This window comes from Copidosoma floridanum, unplaced genomic scaffold, assembly GCF_036245765.1.
Source record: "Copidosoma floridanum isolate Cflo_tuat_1 unplaced genomic scaffold, Cflo_Japanese_pri ptg000024l, whole genome shotgun sequence".
NCBI classification, from domain to species: domain Eukaryota; kingdom Metazoa; phylum Arthropoda; class Insecta; order Hymenoptera; family Encyrtidae; genus Copidosoma; species Copidosoma floridanum.
In genome coordinates, this window is record NW_028321901.1 from 9,965,655 (window position 1) to 9,981,314 (window position 15,660).

The 15,660-nt window shown below is 36.9% G+C and overlaps 1 protein-coding gene across 2 annotated transcripts in view; it reads left to right on the top strand.

Moving 5' to 3' along the window:
* Positions 1-8,690: 8,690 nt before the first annotated feature.
* The window catches only part of Mgtor (nuclear basket protein megator), a 447,637-nt gene continuing 440,667 nt past the window's right edge, over positions 8,691-15,660 (top strand). For both annotated transcript variants that reach the window (XM_014352167.2, XM_089595083.1), the window contains exon 1: positions 8,691-9,215. In XM_014352167.2, coding sequence (XP_014207653.2) covers positions 9,044-9,215 — 172 coding nt within the window. In that variant the 5' untranslated portion in view covers positions 8,691-9,043. The remainder of the gene's footprint in view (positions 9,216-15,660) is intronic.

Here is a 15,660-nt window from a genome sequence, read left to right on the forward strand (position 1 = left end):
GCATGGAATTTAGTTTCAGTGTTTCTCTGAACTCTCAAATACGCGATGCAGCCGAATCTTTTCATCTGACTTAGGTCTGTCCTTTTATTCGGAGCCAGCTTCATTAAAGGGATTTCCATGTTATTTGAGCGATGCGGAGTACGATTGTACGCAAATACAGCTGCGTTTAGTGCCAAGTCCCACATGTTTTCCGGGAGTCCCGAATCACATATCAGAGCTCGGACTTTCATTTGAATTGTTTTGTTCAGCCTTTCTGACGTGCCATTATGTTCAGGGGTATCCGGACAACTCAGTTGGAGTTCAGCTCCAAGGTCATTTAATATTTTTCGCACGGAGCCTCCCGTGTACTCGGTACCCTGATCAGACCTCAGATAACACACTTTAGCTTCAAACCCAAGAAGATTTCTACAGCCTTTAACAAAATTATCTAAACATTCACCCGTATCACTTTTGTTTTTCATCGGGTAAGCAATTGCAAATTTGGAATAATCATCAATAAATACCGAAATAAATCTGTATCTTTTTGGGTAAGAGGGTGGACTAATAATTCCCATTGTATCTGAATGAATTATTTGTAGAGGTTGGGATGCTCGTTCGCGTACCGAAGGGAAAGGCAGTTTTTGGGATTTTGTTCTTAAACACACATCACAAGTCTTAATCACATCATCAAATATGGCTTCTTTCAGACTTTTTACTTCCGGATAGTTTTTCTGCAGTTCCCTTAGATACCCCAACGAAGCATGGCCCAGTCTGACGTGCCACAGCATGGCCCCGTTGTTATCTTTGAATTTTTTATAATTTTTGCTAAACGGACTTTGAATGTCTTTTATTTCTTCGGTCAGGACTTTTCCGACTTCATGAAATTTTCTGTCATTTATTAAAAATACATCTTCAAAACTGTCATTATTTAACTTACCGACCGAGCTCTCTGAATTTTCCGACGTATTATTTAATTTTATATCTGCAGTTGAATTTTCAGGAATAGTGTGTGCTTTTGACTCAGCCGTCAAGACTTTCATTCTTTTGTTGTCCGACTTAACAAATTCAACCTTCCAATAGGGTTTTTCATATATTCCCGATATCCAGACATTTTCCGTATTAGGATCGAAAATACTAATCTCCTCCCTTGTTCTCTCAGCCTCCTGCCTTTCTTCCTCTGCCTTCCTTGCCCGTTCTTCCTCTGCCTTCCTTGCCTCCTCGTTTGCTTTCTCCTGCCTTTCGATCATCTGACTAATCGCGGCCAACATTGAGTCGAACCTGGCCAGCATGGTGTTTTCTGAAAAATTTTCATTTTTCTGTTTATCTGCCATATGCAACTTCGTTTTGCTGACGTTTATCCATTTATATTTGTTTTCAATGGTTTGCACTTTCTTTATTTTAAGTTGGGTATTTTCCGGTGTGCGCGACGGGGAAGAGGGGGGTGCTTCGTGTACAGACTCATTTCCGCCTAATTTCTGCCAAAGATTTTCACTGTCTACATTTATCTCATCAAAGTTTCGGACTTCTGACATTTCGGACTTTTTCTCATCTGACATTTTAAACACATCGACCGACTTTTCAAATAACCCGGGTTTATCACGAGCAGGTTCCTCGCATTCCCCGTCTTCCCTGAATAGATTTTCTGGCAACGTCACTTTGCCTCCCTTTTTACAAAGGAATTCAACGATGTATTTGTAATCGTCACCGATCAGGTAATCTAAAACAAAAGACGGACATTGTTTTCAGGGAGTCAACTAGAAATCGACCGAACGCAAGCCGAATCTAGTCAACGTGGCCCGAAGCGTGTTCTCGTGCTCGAACACAAAGCACGATTGCACGCTGGGCACTCACACAGCCGCGCGCGACCGAACACAAGTCTAACGTGACTGTGCGAGTCACACGGAAAATAATTTCGTTTACACACCTTTGGCGGGAATATCCCTTTGCCCGACACATGCCATTATTCCCCTTTTATCCACCAACAAGATAGCAGCTTGTTGTCGCCCCTCTGACTTGACTTGGGATGAAATTCCCCGACATATTCTCGACAGAGCATCGATAGTTTGCTCGTCTAAAAGAAAATGTAAACTTTTAAAATATCAGCCTTTTCTGACTAAATCTGAAAACCGCCTTGAATATTTATTGCCTAGAGTTCAATCAATTAAAAACACCGGGAAAAGGCCATATATAATTTTCTGCCAACACACGTTCAAACTTTCCCAGTTCAGACATTTATATTGTAACGCGCACACAACAGTCGAGGCGACAAGAACAAGAGACGCGAGAAAGCACGAAAACAAAACACAAACGGCCTCGTAATATGCCTTCAGTCAAAAAGCCTCGCGTCATCACGAGAGGGAGAGAGAGAGACCGAACTCTTTCCTCAGCTGCCTTATGTTGTCCCCCTCTCGATCCACCCCGCTCTTGCATGCGCGTGTCGCGCTACCGACGCCACGTGTTTTTTGGAATCCCGCGCATTTCTCAGAATGCACAAGAAATCCCCTTTTTTACCTGACGTCGTAGCGTCCAACCTAGGCATCACTCAAGAAAAAGACAAAGTGTTGACCTACCGCTGATCTCGGTTCCGGCGTCCAAATTTGCTCCCCTTTCCTCGACCGGCGTCGACAACGCCTGGTCGACAACGGACTCGGTCTGGTCACCAGGAGTCACTCTCTCGGCCGCTTCCTCGATCGGACTCTCCCGTCCATCTCTTGCTGTTTCAGCCCTTTCCGCCATCCTCCCTTTTATCACTTTCGCCCACACAAAACAAAGATCACGCGCGGTGGAAGCGAGTCTGGGGCCCGTAACCTGTAGAGGTGTGAGTAAAGGGGGTGCGCGAAATAATAAAAACTAGTATTACAAGATAAACAAAAAGTTTATTTAATAAAAACTGCCGACCGACGTAGAACACAACAGATACAATTCACAGACTTTACAGACTTATAACCGACTTATCAGACAAAGACAATGAATCTAGAAACGACGAGAGGTGTGGAAGGCACGGTGGCTTACACTGTACTGACTACAGGGCCCGCAAGTATCACCTTGCCTGTGGCGCTGTCTCACATACTATATATACAGCCTATTGAAAAGTCGTACATGCCAACAAAAAGAAAAGCTTGTAAAAACCATATGGTATTACTTAAAAACCACATGGTGATTTGAGATAAGAAACCACATGAAAACGGAGTGGTAAAACCACATGTTTTTATGTGATTTTATTACATGGTTTTACTATGTGGTATATACATCGATATGGTTTTTTTAAAAGAGTTATTATTTAACTTTTTATTATTTAATAGAATGGCCATTAAGCACCCCGGGTCATTGGGTGATCGGCGCTTGTACTATTGCTTAACATTTTATTATTTAATAGAGCGATCAGTAAGCGCCCCGTGTCACTGGGTGATAGGCGCTTGTGCTATTGATTAACAATACATGTCGTTTACTAAAGTGGCCAGTAAGCGCCCTGAGTCATGGGGTGATAGGCACTTGTGTTATTAATATTACAATTTTTAATTTTTGCGTGTTGCGGGTACCGTCTTTGGCAATTCCCCTTCACTGCTGTCTGCTCGGCAGAACATTCTCCCTAGATCGTATAGCTATATATACGAACTAGGTAAAATGCTCTGATATTGAATCCACCTAACCCATCGCATGTCTGTTAGGGATGTGTGCATGTTGGTCCTAAATACGGCAGAGACAATCAGGAAAAGCTCCCGAATCTGCCACACTGCACTCGACCCTCTATGCTCTATGGCCTCTGTACTAGTATCTATCTATACTATGAGGCTCTTTTACAGTCAAGCTTGAATCAGATGGCGCCAGGGTACTACGCGGCTGTTATGGCCGTGTCACTCACACAACATTACTTTTCAGTATTGTATGTATACAGGAAATTAAAGTGTAGTGGTAAAGCGCAATATTTGAAATTTTGAAATGAATAAGGAAGACAAGAAAGAATATTATGGGAGCTTAAAAGTTTCAGAATTGAAAAAGCTTTTAAAAGGGAAAGGAGCAAGAGTCAGTGGAACAAAAGCAGAACTCGTGGACAGGTAAGTGTACATTTTAGGTTATATTTACAAGGCTATTTATGTATTTGTTTACTAATGATTGGTCTCCCAATTGCTTCGAGCCACTTTTTTTTTATCACACTATCAGAAGGAAATTTAAATTTCACTTTCTTATCGCAGGATATTACACTGCACTTTATTTTTCCTACTATCTTTAAACGTAAATGCAAACAAAAATTGTCTGCAAACAACAGCAATCATTTACAAAGGTTATGTCTTCTGCTTTGCTCATTACACAGATAGTCTCACGGACACAATACATAACTGTAAATTTGACGGTGTGTAAGTGCGACGGCCATGACAGCCGCGACGTGCCCTGGCGCCATCTGATTCAAGCTTGACTGTAAAAGAGCCTCATACGTAAATACGTAAACCAACGAGTGGCTTCGCGGACTTTTGACTGGACCATGATGTCTGATAAGACAGGTGGTAGGGTGGTACGAAACTACGAAGTGCCACCTCTGCCGAGTTACAATTTTGTAGCAGTACCAAGTTTCTCACCAGATGGATCAGTGTCGAAAAAGTAGTATATATATGTAGTATATATTCATATTTTTTTATGTATATACATATATGTAACCGTTTCAATATGTAAGTATGTATATACTACCTTTTTGACACTAATCCACTTGGTAGAGAACTCGGTACTTGGTACTGTTACAGAATTGCGACCTTAGAGAATATATACATGGAGGAAGCATTGTATGCTCCGACCGCGAGACGAAATGAGAGAGACAAAAGACAAATAGCAGTACAACCTTTCTCTCTCTTACACGCCTCTGATTGGTTGGCCCCCTTCCGTATATATAGGTATAATCGTATGATATATCTGCTCTGTTCCCCCACGACCGCCACTCGTGGATACGACTATACCTATATATACGGAAGGGGGCCAACCAATCAGAGGAGTGTAAGAGAGAGAAAGGTTGTACTGCTATTTGTCTTTTGTCTCTCTCATTTCGTCTCGCGGTCGGAGCATACAATGCTTCCTCCATGTATATATTCTCTAAGATTGCGACTGACCGCACAGAGCATTAAGGTGGTACAAAGTATACTTCGTACCACCTGTCTGATCTTGCACCGTGGACTGGACCAAGGATTGTACTGATAGAACAAATCAATGAAACTGTTGTTATGACCGTGCTCACGGTCATAGATAGTCCTGGCGGCGCTAGGAGCTAGGACTGTAAATAGTGTAAATACTTAAATAGTACGACACTGAGTTTACGACACGTCAGGTATACAGTATTACACGAGTGTCGTAAATTGTATAATATGTAATAAATGACACTAATTTCAAAATCAAAACAATAAACGCGTGAGATTCGAACTAGATAAGAGTCAACAAGTATAAGATAATTATATACTTATTGTGATGAAGCTATCAAATAAATAACTAATTAATTCAATAAATAATAATACAATAACTTAAGACAAACTGAAAAAAAAAACGATTGAACTGTAAAAAGGCTTTCTCTAAATTTAAAACAGTGAAAATTTCACTATTTGCGCAAGTGAACAAGATTTTCACTAGCAAAATAGTAAAAAGTACGGGTCGCTTATTGGCACCCAATCCGTAGAAATTTTAATTCTAATTACTTATCAGTAATCCAATAAAACGTCTTGATCCAAATAAAGGTAATTGCACAATTCGCACACATTTTTCTAGTACTACCAACAATAGTCTTAACAACTAATTGAAATAGTGAAACGTTAACTTGGAAGAATAGTGAATATTCACTATTTCGCAGTGAATATTCATTATTTAAAATGTTATAAGTATACAACTATGAAACAATAAAAGCGACTGTTTCACTGTTTAAATAGTGTGTATTCACTAATTTACACTGCATATGCACTATTTGGAATAAATTGTACAAATATCACTATATTAAATTTAGAGAGCAGTGCAGTGCTCACAAAACCGGTACCCATCCCAGCACGAAAATTCAAATCTTTTAAGCTTACAACAGAAGCGCCAATAACCCAATAGTAACAAAGGGTGTAAAATTTATAACAAAGGGTGCTGACTTGCCACTTTATTGAATAATAAATTTTCAATTAATAACCCAAGCACCTATCACCCAATGACCCAGCGGGGCGCTTACTGGCCACTTTATTAAGTAACAAAATGTTGAACACTAACACAAATGCTAATCACCATATGAACCAAGGTTTCATTTTATTAAGTGGCCAGTAAGCGCCTCGATTTGACTAGTGATTAGCACTTGTGTTATTATTCAATGCTTTACTAATTAATAAAGCAAATATAGTAAATTCCCTAGGTTGTTTGGTAAAATGCGCTTGTGTTATTGTTTACCATTTAATTAAATAATGTAGCGACCAGGAAGTACCCTGGATTCTCTGATGATTCGCAGTTGTGTTATTGTTTAACTATTTATTAATTAGTAAAGTGGACAGTAAGCGCCCCGGGTCATTTAGTTATAGGCACTTTAGTTATCAATTAATCTTTTATCAATTATTAACGTGGCAAGTAAGCACCCTGGGTCAACGGGTGATTGTCGCTTGTGTGTTTAGTTTCCATTTTATTAATTAATAAAGCGATTAGTAAGCACTCTAAGTTGCCTAGTGATTGGCGCTTGTGTTATTGATTATCATTTGATTAATTATAAAAGTGGCCAGTAAGCGCCTTGGGTCACTTGGTGATAGGCGCTTGTTATTAATAAAGATTTGATTAATTATTAGAGTGGCTAGTAAAACGCCCTGGGTCACAGACTAAATGGTGCTTGTGTTATTGTCTAACATTTTATTAAGTATTAAGGGGGCTCCAGCGAGCACTGGTACCAACCCGAAAACTATTCGGTTAGTAGGTATCACTTCTGTGAGTATATATCTATATATACGTGTATATATAAGCGAGCACCATCATCTATATATATGATGTGTCCGTACCTATGGTAAACAAACAGCAGCTTCTGTCACATACAGAGCGTTTTATTTAGAATTAGTTTTTTTGTGTTATAAAAAATGAAAGAAATCACACATCACTGTAAGATCAGAGTCATCAAGACTTGCAGGATGCTGAAATGATTTTGCAACAGCAAAAAAGAAATAAAAAAGTAATTGATGATAACAAACAAAAATTAATTGTATTAAAATGTATTATTAATGATAAGATAATTTATAAAATGGCCAAAGAATCGATATCAATAGAATAAGTATTAGTAGATGCATATAAAAAAGATCCTACAAATGGCATCACCTCATTATTATCTATGAGTGTAAATAATAAAGTAAGAGTTATTTCAAATAAAAAAATTATTGACGCAATTTTTGATAAAATAAAAAATAATTGCAGTTAAAATTTTTCAATGTTCTATTTTATTTAAAAAAAAAAAATATGTGTAAGTTATCCATAGGAGAACACGATTAAAAAAGAGTTACAAATGACATGAAACTTATGTAAGTACTTGCAGTGTAATTCTGAAATATTCAAAAGCGCGCGCCTTACAAACAACAAGATGGCATCCCGTCATGACCCTGCTAATTCAATGACTTGATCAATACTTTACAAAATATCTCAAATATTTCCAGGGTTACCTATATTTTTGAAGGTACCATCTGAAAGCTACTGAGATGTTCTATAAAACAGTTACAGTCCTGACATGTAACTCCTCAATTATTGTTAGAAAATACCGATGTTTTCACGTTGCTCTATGAGAGGCTATGTATAATGTACGAACTTTGAGAGCAAATATCTCAAAATTTTCCAGGCTTAGAGGGGTAAATCAGGACACCGTTGGAATCAGCGTGTTTTTATCTATCAATTAAGCTACCTGTGACCTCCTAACTCCTCCCGCTGGAGCCCCCTTAAAGTGGCCAGTCAGCACCCTGGGTTATTGTATGATAGGGGCTTGTGTTATAAGCTGAAAAGTTTTGATTTTTCACACTGGGTTGGGTCTCTGTTTTGGGAGCACTGGAGCAGTGTAAGCTCGCCCTCGCCATGACTCGCCAAGCATCGGCTACTTAAGTGTCGTAAATACACTTGTGTCGGAAATTGAGGTTGGTCGTGGTGTATTTTATTACAATTTCAGACGCGTCGTAAATGAAACTTATGACGCGTAATAAATGACACGTCCATCCCTGCCTAACAAAAGAAAAAATAGCACATTTTGATATTCGACAAAATTAATTATTTTACCTGCTATACATAAAAATGTGACAATTTACAATTGTTCAACATAAACAAAAATTCAATTGCAAACGGTTGATACAAATTTTAATAGTATAGAAATACTACAAAGGGTAAAGGATATACTTTTCATATCTCTCGCACGACAGCATCAAATTTATTTTTTTCATGCGGAAGTGATTGATCCGATAGTTTTTTATAAAGGGGGTACAAACGTTGCTAACTGTTCTTAAACTAAGTTAGGCTGATGCAACCTTCTCATTGTTGGCAATGTGCCAGAGAGATAGATACCCACGTTCAATATTGTATCTCTTTCTACTCGTGCTTCAGCGCCGTACATAAAAACGAGCAGTCTACGTTTCTTATATGTCTATGTATGTTGTATATATTGTATATGTATTAGGTGTTGTACATACATAGGTTATTCAAATTTTTAAATTCAATTAAGGTTTTTTGTTTATTAAGGATCCTTTACATTAATGATATCAGACTCATCACACAAGTCACCTAAAATCTACTTAGCCGATAACAAATCTGCACTTTAGACGCACGCCTGCGATTTGTAATTTTTGGAACGCTCCAAAAGCATCGATCCATGCTCTCCAAAAGTCTTCCCAAAAATTAGCTTGAACAAACCTAAGGTCTTTAAACGAACCTCTTGTTGAATCCAAATTTTACGTACTTATGATGAGATGTGAAATTGTGAATATATGAAGAAATCTGTTCGGATCGGATTAGTGATGGCCGTAAAATTTTAACCTCTCTAAAAACAATGGTCTATTGCCAATTCTGAATCCTTTTAATGTGACTCGGCTTCGTTGACATCAAGTATTATAATATGGAATCTAATGAACAATGTTGTTTCAAAATGTTACAAGAATGCTTGTCATCAAGTGAAATCACTCAAATATCAGTTAGTACGTGCAAAAAGTTAAATACTTATTATGGAAACAAATTAGATGAACTTTATTCTTTAAAGGCCATTAATGAAATCAATCGCAAAAATTCAGGTTAGTGTACTACATATAATTTACAATTTCATGTAAATAAACTTTTAACAAGTAATCATCACGCTGTTCAAGATTTTTAACCTTGTTTTACCAGTTAATTATTAGTCTAATTAAATACTTCGTTTAATATTTTTTTTTTGTCCATTTATGGACACTCGCAACCTTATTTTGTTGATGAACTTAAAATGGTTACTAGAAGAGAGTTAAAATAGAAATGTTGATGGCTTGTTAATTATAAATTTCAATTAAACGTAAAACAGTTCAATAATAAACCATTGTTTGGTATTTTGCTTAAAATATCAATGAATGCCAATTTTCTTCAATACCTTTTTGAAAGTTTTTATTGATTAGTCAAGTTATCTATTTTATATTCACATCTGTAAGAAAGAAGTATCGAAATTTTGCATATTTTGCACAGAATATACAGTATAAAGCACAAGCCTTAATTATTTCACATATCTTTTTGCTTGCATATGTCAATATTTCATTTAGATATTTTTTTAAAACCGACTTTTAACTAGTAAAGATGGTCGAGCTGTAGTATTTATCTAAAAAACTTCATTGTACTATCTACATCGATAGGCAAAATTTTAAGCATTTTAGTGACGGTAAAATTGAAAATTTCATTTATCACGAATACTATCACTTGTTATATTTTGTCCTTTTTCAGTATTTTTTAGCATAGTAACGATTATTTGGAACCTGAATTAATTTAAAAGTAAATCAACATTAATTTTCTAAAGCAGTTGAATTACATTATACAACATAAGTTTGTAACGTATCAGAACGTGATTTGTAAGGCAACTTTTTCTTTGCTAAGTACAAAGTTGCCCCAGCTTCATGTCTAACAACATAATTTTACTTATTAATAGTATAATTGTAATCTTCTGAGTGATTGTTTAGGTTGCAAAGTACACTAACCTGACCAAAAATATTAGCTGTATTGTTTTACTCAGCACACTCGATTACTTTTTTTGTTTGCCAAAAAATAGTTCCGTTTTCTTTTAATTATTTTTGTTTCTTCTTAGGACAAGTCGACATATTATTTGAAATTATAGAAATCCCTTGTTTGTCTTTTTTTTTGTTCAAGTTAATGGCGATCCCTGCTATGCTGTTGGGTTTAGCCAATTTCCAATTTCGCTGCCATTTTACTCTACATGACCTCTCCTCATCGACCTTTTAAACAAACAAACAACAAAAAATAATTCACAGTAATTCCGATCTACAGACGCCCAGTCAGGGTAGGGAAGACGAAGCAGAGCCAGCCTTACTAATAATTTTTTATTTATCTACATACCTATTTACGTAGTACGCCGTAGCCGAGCGGGTGAAATCATTTTCGTTTTTAGGCCAATTAATCTTCGAAGGCTCAATGTTAAATTTGACATTAGTGTTAACAGAAAACAAAAAATACGTTGATATAGAAGAAAATGATTCAAGAAACATAGTGTTTCGTTTTTTCAGTTATTCAGTGGCTGAGTTAACCTAAAAAATTCGTGAAAGTCCGAAAATCACTTTTTTCGCGTTTGAAAAAAAAGTTGACCTCAAATGCCGATAAGTTAAATGACAAAGTTGTAGATCTTAAGAAAACCTATCGATTGACGCGCGTTGAATATAATTTGAATGCGTAGTTGCTGAGAAAACTTGAAAAAACCATCGAAAATCGTCTTTTTTAAATTTGTTAATAACTTTTTTTCTTTTGAGATTTTAAAGTTGGTATTTGGTCAAATTATGAGTTTTTGGTTCACAAACCTTTAGTTGTTTTTTTAGCCAAAAATATTAAAAATTTTTTGAAATATCGCATTTTTTCGAAAAAAAACACCTTTCGTAAAAACTTCAATAGACGTCAGGAAATAATGCTGGAGCGATTTTTCAGGGCTTAATCTCTTCGTCTAGACTTATTCTATCATGCAATGTTTGTAGTAAGTAAAATTTTTTAATTTTTGATGCCGAAATCGGACTCCGAAAAAAGTACTTTTTTTTTCTATCGGTTTTTTGCATTTTTTTTACGTATTTTGATAATTGCACTTATATAACTAACTGCAATGCATTGTACTTATTTTTTTACGAATTTAAAAAAAAAATTTTTCATGATACGACCATGTGGAGCCAAGTTAGGTTTTTTTTTTAAAAAAAATTCCTATGCGACGGTGAAAAGCGTAGAGCTCTGAAACTTGCACACTTTACTAACAAATACCCATTTTGCATTAAAAAAATTATTCGCAATCGTTAACTTTAGCGGACCGATGGGTATGATAACGTTACAGTTGAGTCTTTTTTCGCGTCGCGCATCGACTGCCCGCTGGTATAAGGTGTGTCTGGCTGGTTGTTCTTACTCGGGCGCTCCGATACGGCTCTGAAATGGAGTCGGAGTGGTGAGAGAAAGATGTTCTCCCCTCATGCAGCTGCTCTGGACCGTGAGTCTCTGGAGTACATTAGTGCAGAAATTAACGTGCTTAACGAAACATCTCAGTGTGCTCGCAGGAAACACGTGCTTGAACGTTCGGTGTTTTATTAACACATACTGTTAACACAAAATTCAGTACTGTAAGCTGTTAAGCTATTCGTAAGTACAATATAATTTTCGTTTAATTTTAAACCGTTATTATTATTCTGTATCACAATATTTTAGATGTATTTTTATTTTATTTTAAATATCAGTAGTGAAAAACTACTGAATTTTGATGGTTATGGGCGGTTCTTTCACGTAGTGTATATAACGACGCTTGTATGATATCTATCTTGTATCATTCAAGAACATAAAGATGCTTACTGATAAGTGCACGTGTTCATAGTTTATTATTTTCTTTTAGATTTTTGTGGTAAGCACTACATCACTGCTGAAATTATATAAATCGGTACTACAAACACCGATCAACAGATGATACTTGATAAATTAATGGATACAGGCTTTTGGTGGATGTTTCGTTAGCTACTTTTGGCGGCTTTTGGTAAGTGTTATGTATACCGATCTTTAACGCATTCAATTTCTGTACGATCGTTTGAATGTATGTATATACGTATGTTAGCGGAAATGTTCGTATGTGCGTGCGTGCGTGCGTGCGTGTAGAAATCTGTGTGATCAAGTACGTGTGAGATTGGTTACGGCACGTACGTACGTACCTACACGCCCACGTAATTCTTTCATTAAATAATTTACGGAGATGTGTTTGTTGATGGCACAACATTATGATGTACATAAGTAAACAAAGTTTTCTTATTACCGATTACTTTTCAGATACCTACCTTACAACAGTATGGCTTTGACAACAGACAATATCTGTATATTGTGCGAATTGCCTTACTCTGTACTCTGAGTCGGATAAGAAAACTGTCGGGGAACGAGCAATTTAATTAATCATTGACGCCAGCAAACGGAGAAAAGTTGGTATACATGGTAAGCTCGCAGAACTTGTACGTCTGAACCTCCATAAACAGTGCTATGCTTCGTATATTCGGGAAAATAACATCAAAGCCGTAGAGAAACAATTGTCGCAAGACTATGTATTGAAACGGAAAAGAATTAAAATAGCTCGTCAGTTTGATTTTCAACGTAACTGCCTCATTTGCGGGCTAGATACGGAAGACCATCCGACAGGAAATCCAATTTCACTTGTTACTAGTGACCAAACAAAACTGTCCATGCTAGAAGAATTACAAAGACTTCCACGGACTGACTTCAATGACGATGTAAAAACTCGTTTGGAAAACGCCTTCAACTTACAACAAAAACGTGCGCGATATCACAGATCCTGCTTCTCAAAATTTTTTACGTACCGACTAACGAATTGTATGGGTCGTCCAATCGAAGAGACAATGTCGTCGGTAACAGAACATGTGATAAGTTTTATATTGGAAAACGCAGATGATTCACAATTTTCATTAAAAGAAATTCTTAAGTCGTTTGACGGCGAATTGCCTCGATTAGATCGGATTACAGACCAATTAAAAAACCATTTTGGTGATGAAGCCGAGTTTTTGAAAATCTCGAACGATATCATAATATGTTATAATGATACGCAAGGTAAAACTTTGAAAAATGATTGGTATTCGCAGAAAGCGGCAACTGCAGCACAAGAACGACTTCGGGTTGTTGAAATGGCTGCAAATATAGTGTGTCAAGATATACGACAGCATTACTACGACACCCAAAATTACAATGCGCCAAGTTCTTTTTTCGTGGATGTAGAATCAGACATTCCCCCGTCTCTTCTCTTGTTCTTAAATACTCTTATTAAATCACATAAACATAAAGAAGAGAGAGAAAGTGACACATGGATTAACCGAATTTCAACACTGGCCCATATTATCATTTCTTTTGTTAGGCCACGCACTTTCTTATCGTCAATTTTACTCGGACTTTCGTCCATGATTCATAAGAAATTTGCGGCTAAAGGGCTTATCGACTCTTTATCTCACCTTGGATTGTGCGCTTCATATCATGAGACGAAGTTATTTGAAAAATCTATGATTAATGATCCCGAACAATATAAAGTTTCTGGTGATGCATTTGTACAATTTGTTTACGACAACGCCGACCACGATTCGGCAACGATTTTTCATGATACGACCATGTGGAGCCAAGTTAGGTTTTTTTTTTAAAAAAAAATTCCTATGCGACGGTGAAAAGCGTAGAATTAAAAATAAGTAATGGTTTAACGAAAAAAAGCAATATATTTTAATTCTTTTTTATTATTAAATAATACAAATTCTTTTAAAAAAAGTAAAACTAATTCATATTGTATGTTCGCACCTTCTTATAGGGTTGCTCAGTAATGTCATCAAGCATATTCTCGTTTTCTTCATGATCCATGGTACATTCCAGTACTGGATCATTAAAAGCCGGTATTTACAAATTGCAAAACATGTCTTCTTTTATTGGAAATTGTCCAATACTTACATCACCAATATCCGTATTCTCCACGAAAGACTGCTCATGTGAGATAGCATGATCTACTTCTTCAAAATTTGAGCACTGCGAGTCCTGGCAATGAGCACATACATTGGAACACTTCAGACCGTGCTTGAAACAACTACAATTTTTTGTTTTGCAAGAACCTTCGCACCCACATGCAATTATTTTTAATGTTTCATCCGGTGCTAGGGCTTCGTCGGTATAGTTGGGTAGAATTACGTTGTTCGATAACTTCCATCCCTAAAGGGTTGGTTCTATGTCATTTCCCAACCACTTTTGTAGTTGCAGGTAAACTCGAAATACATGCTGTTTTGTTGCACCTTCGGTAGGCGGTATACTGGGGAACTGAAACGTATTACGAACGGTGCACTTGCTGAATTGTTGGTAGCGAAGGTCATTCAATGATACATTTGTTCGTTTATCGTATAGCAAGGCAATTTTGGGTGTCGTAGTAATGCTGTCGTATATCTTGACACACTATATTTGCAGCCATTTCAACAACCCGAAGTCGTTCTTGTGCTGCAGTTGCCGCTTTCTGCGAATACCAATCATTTTTCAAAGTTTTACCTTGCGTATCATTATAACATATTATGATATCGTTCGAGATTTTCAAAAACTCGGCTTCATCACCAAAATGGTTTTTTAATTGGTCTGTAATCCGATCTAATCGAGGCAATTCGCCGTCAAACGACTTAAGAATTTCTTTTAATGAAAATTGTGAATCATCTGCGTTTTCCAATATAAAACTTATCACATGTTCTGTTACCGACGACATTGTCTCTTCGATTGGACGACCCATACAATTCGTTAGTCGGTACGTAAAAAATTTTGAGAAGCAGGATCTGTGATATCGCGCACGTTTTTGTTGTAAGTTGAAGGCGTTTTCCAAACGAGTTTTTACATCGTCATTGAAGTCAGTCCGTGGAAGTCTTTGTAATTCTTCTAGCATGGACAGTTTTGTTTGGTCACTAGTAACAAGTGAAATTGGATTTCCTGTCGGATGGTCTTCCGTATCTAGCCCGCAAATGAGGCAGTTACGTTGAAAATCAAACTGACGAGCTATTTTAATTCTTTTCCGTTTCAATACATAGTCTTGCGACAATTGTTTCTCTACGGCTTTGATGTTATTTTCCCGAATATACGAAGCATAGCACTGTTTATGGAGGTTCAGACGTACAAGTTCTGCGAGCTTACCATGTATACCAACTTTTCTCCGTTTGCTGGCGTCAATGATTAATTAAATTGCTCGTTCCCCGACAGTTTTCTTATCCGACTCAGAGTACAGAGTAAGGCAATTCGCACAATATACAGATATTGTCTGTTGTCAAAGCCATACTGTTGTAAGGTAGGTATCTGAAAAGTAATCGGTAATAAGAAAACTTTGTTTACTTATGTACATCATAATGTTGTGCCATCAACAAACACATCTCCGTAAATTATTTAATGAAAGAATTACGTGGGCGTGTAGGTACGTACGTACGTGCCGTAACCAATCTCACACGTACTTGATCACACAGATTTCTACACGCA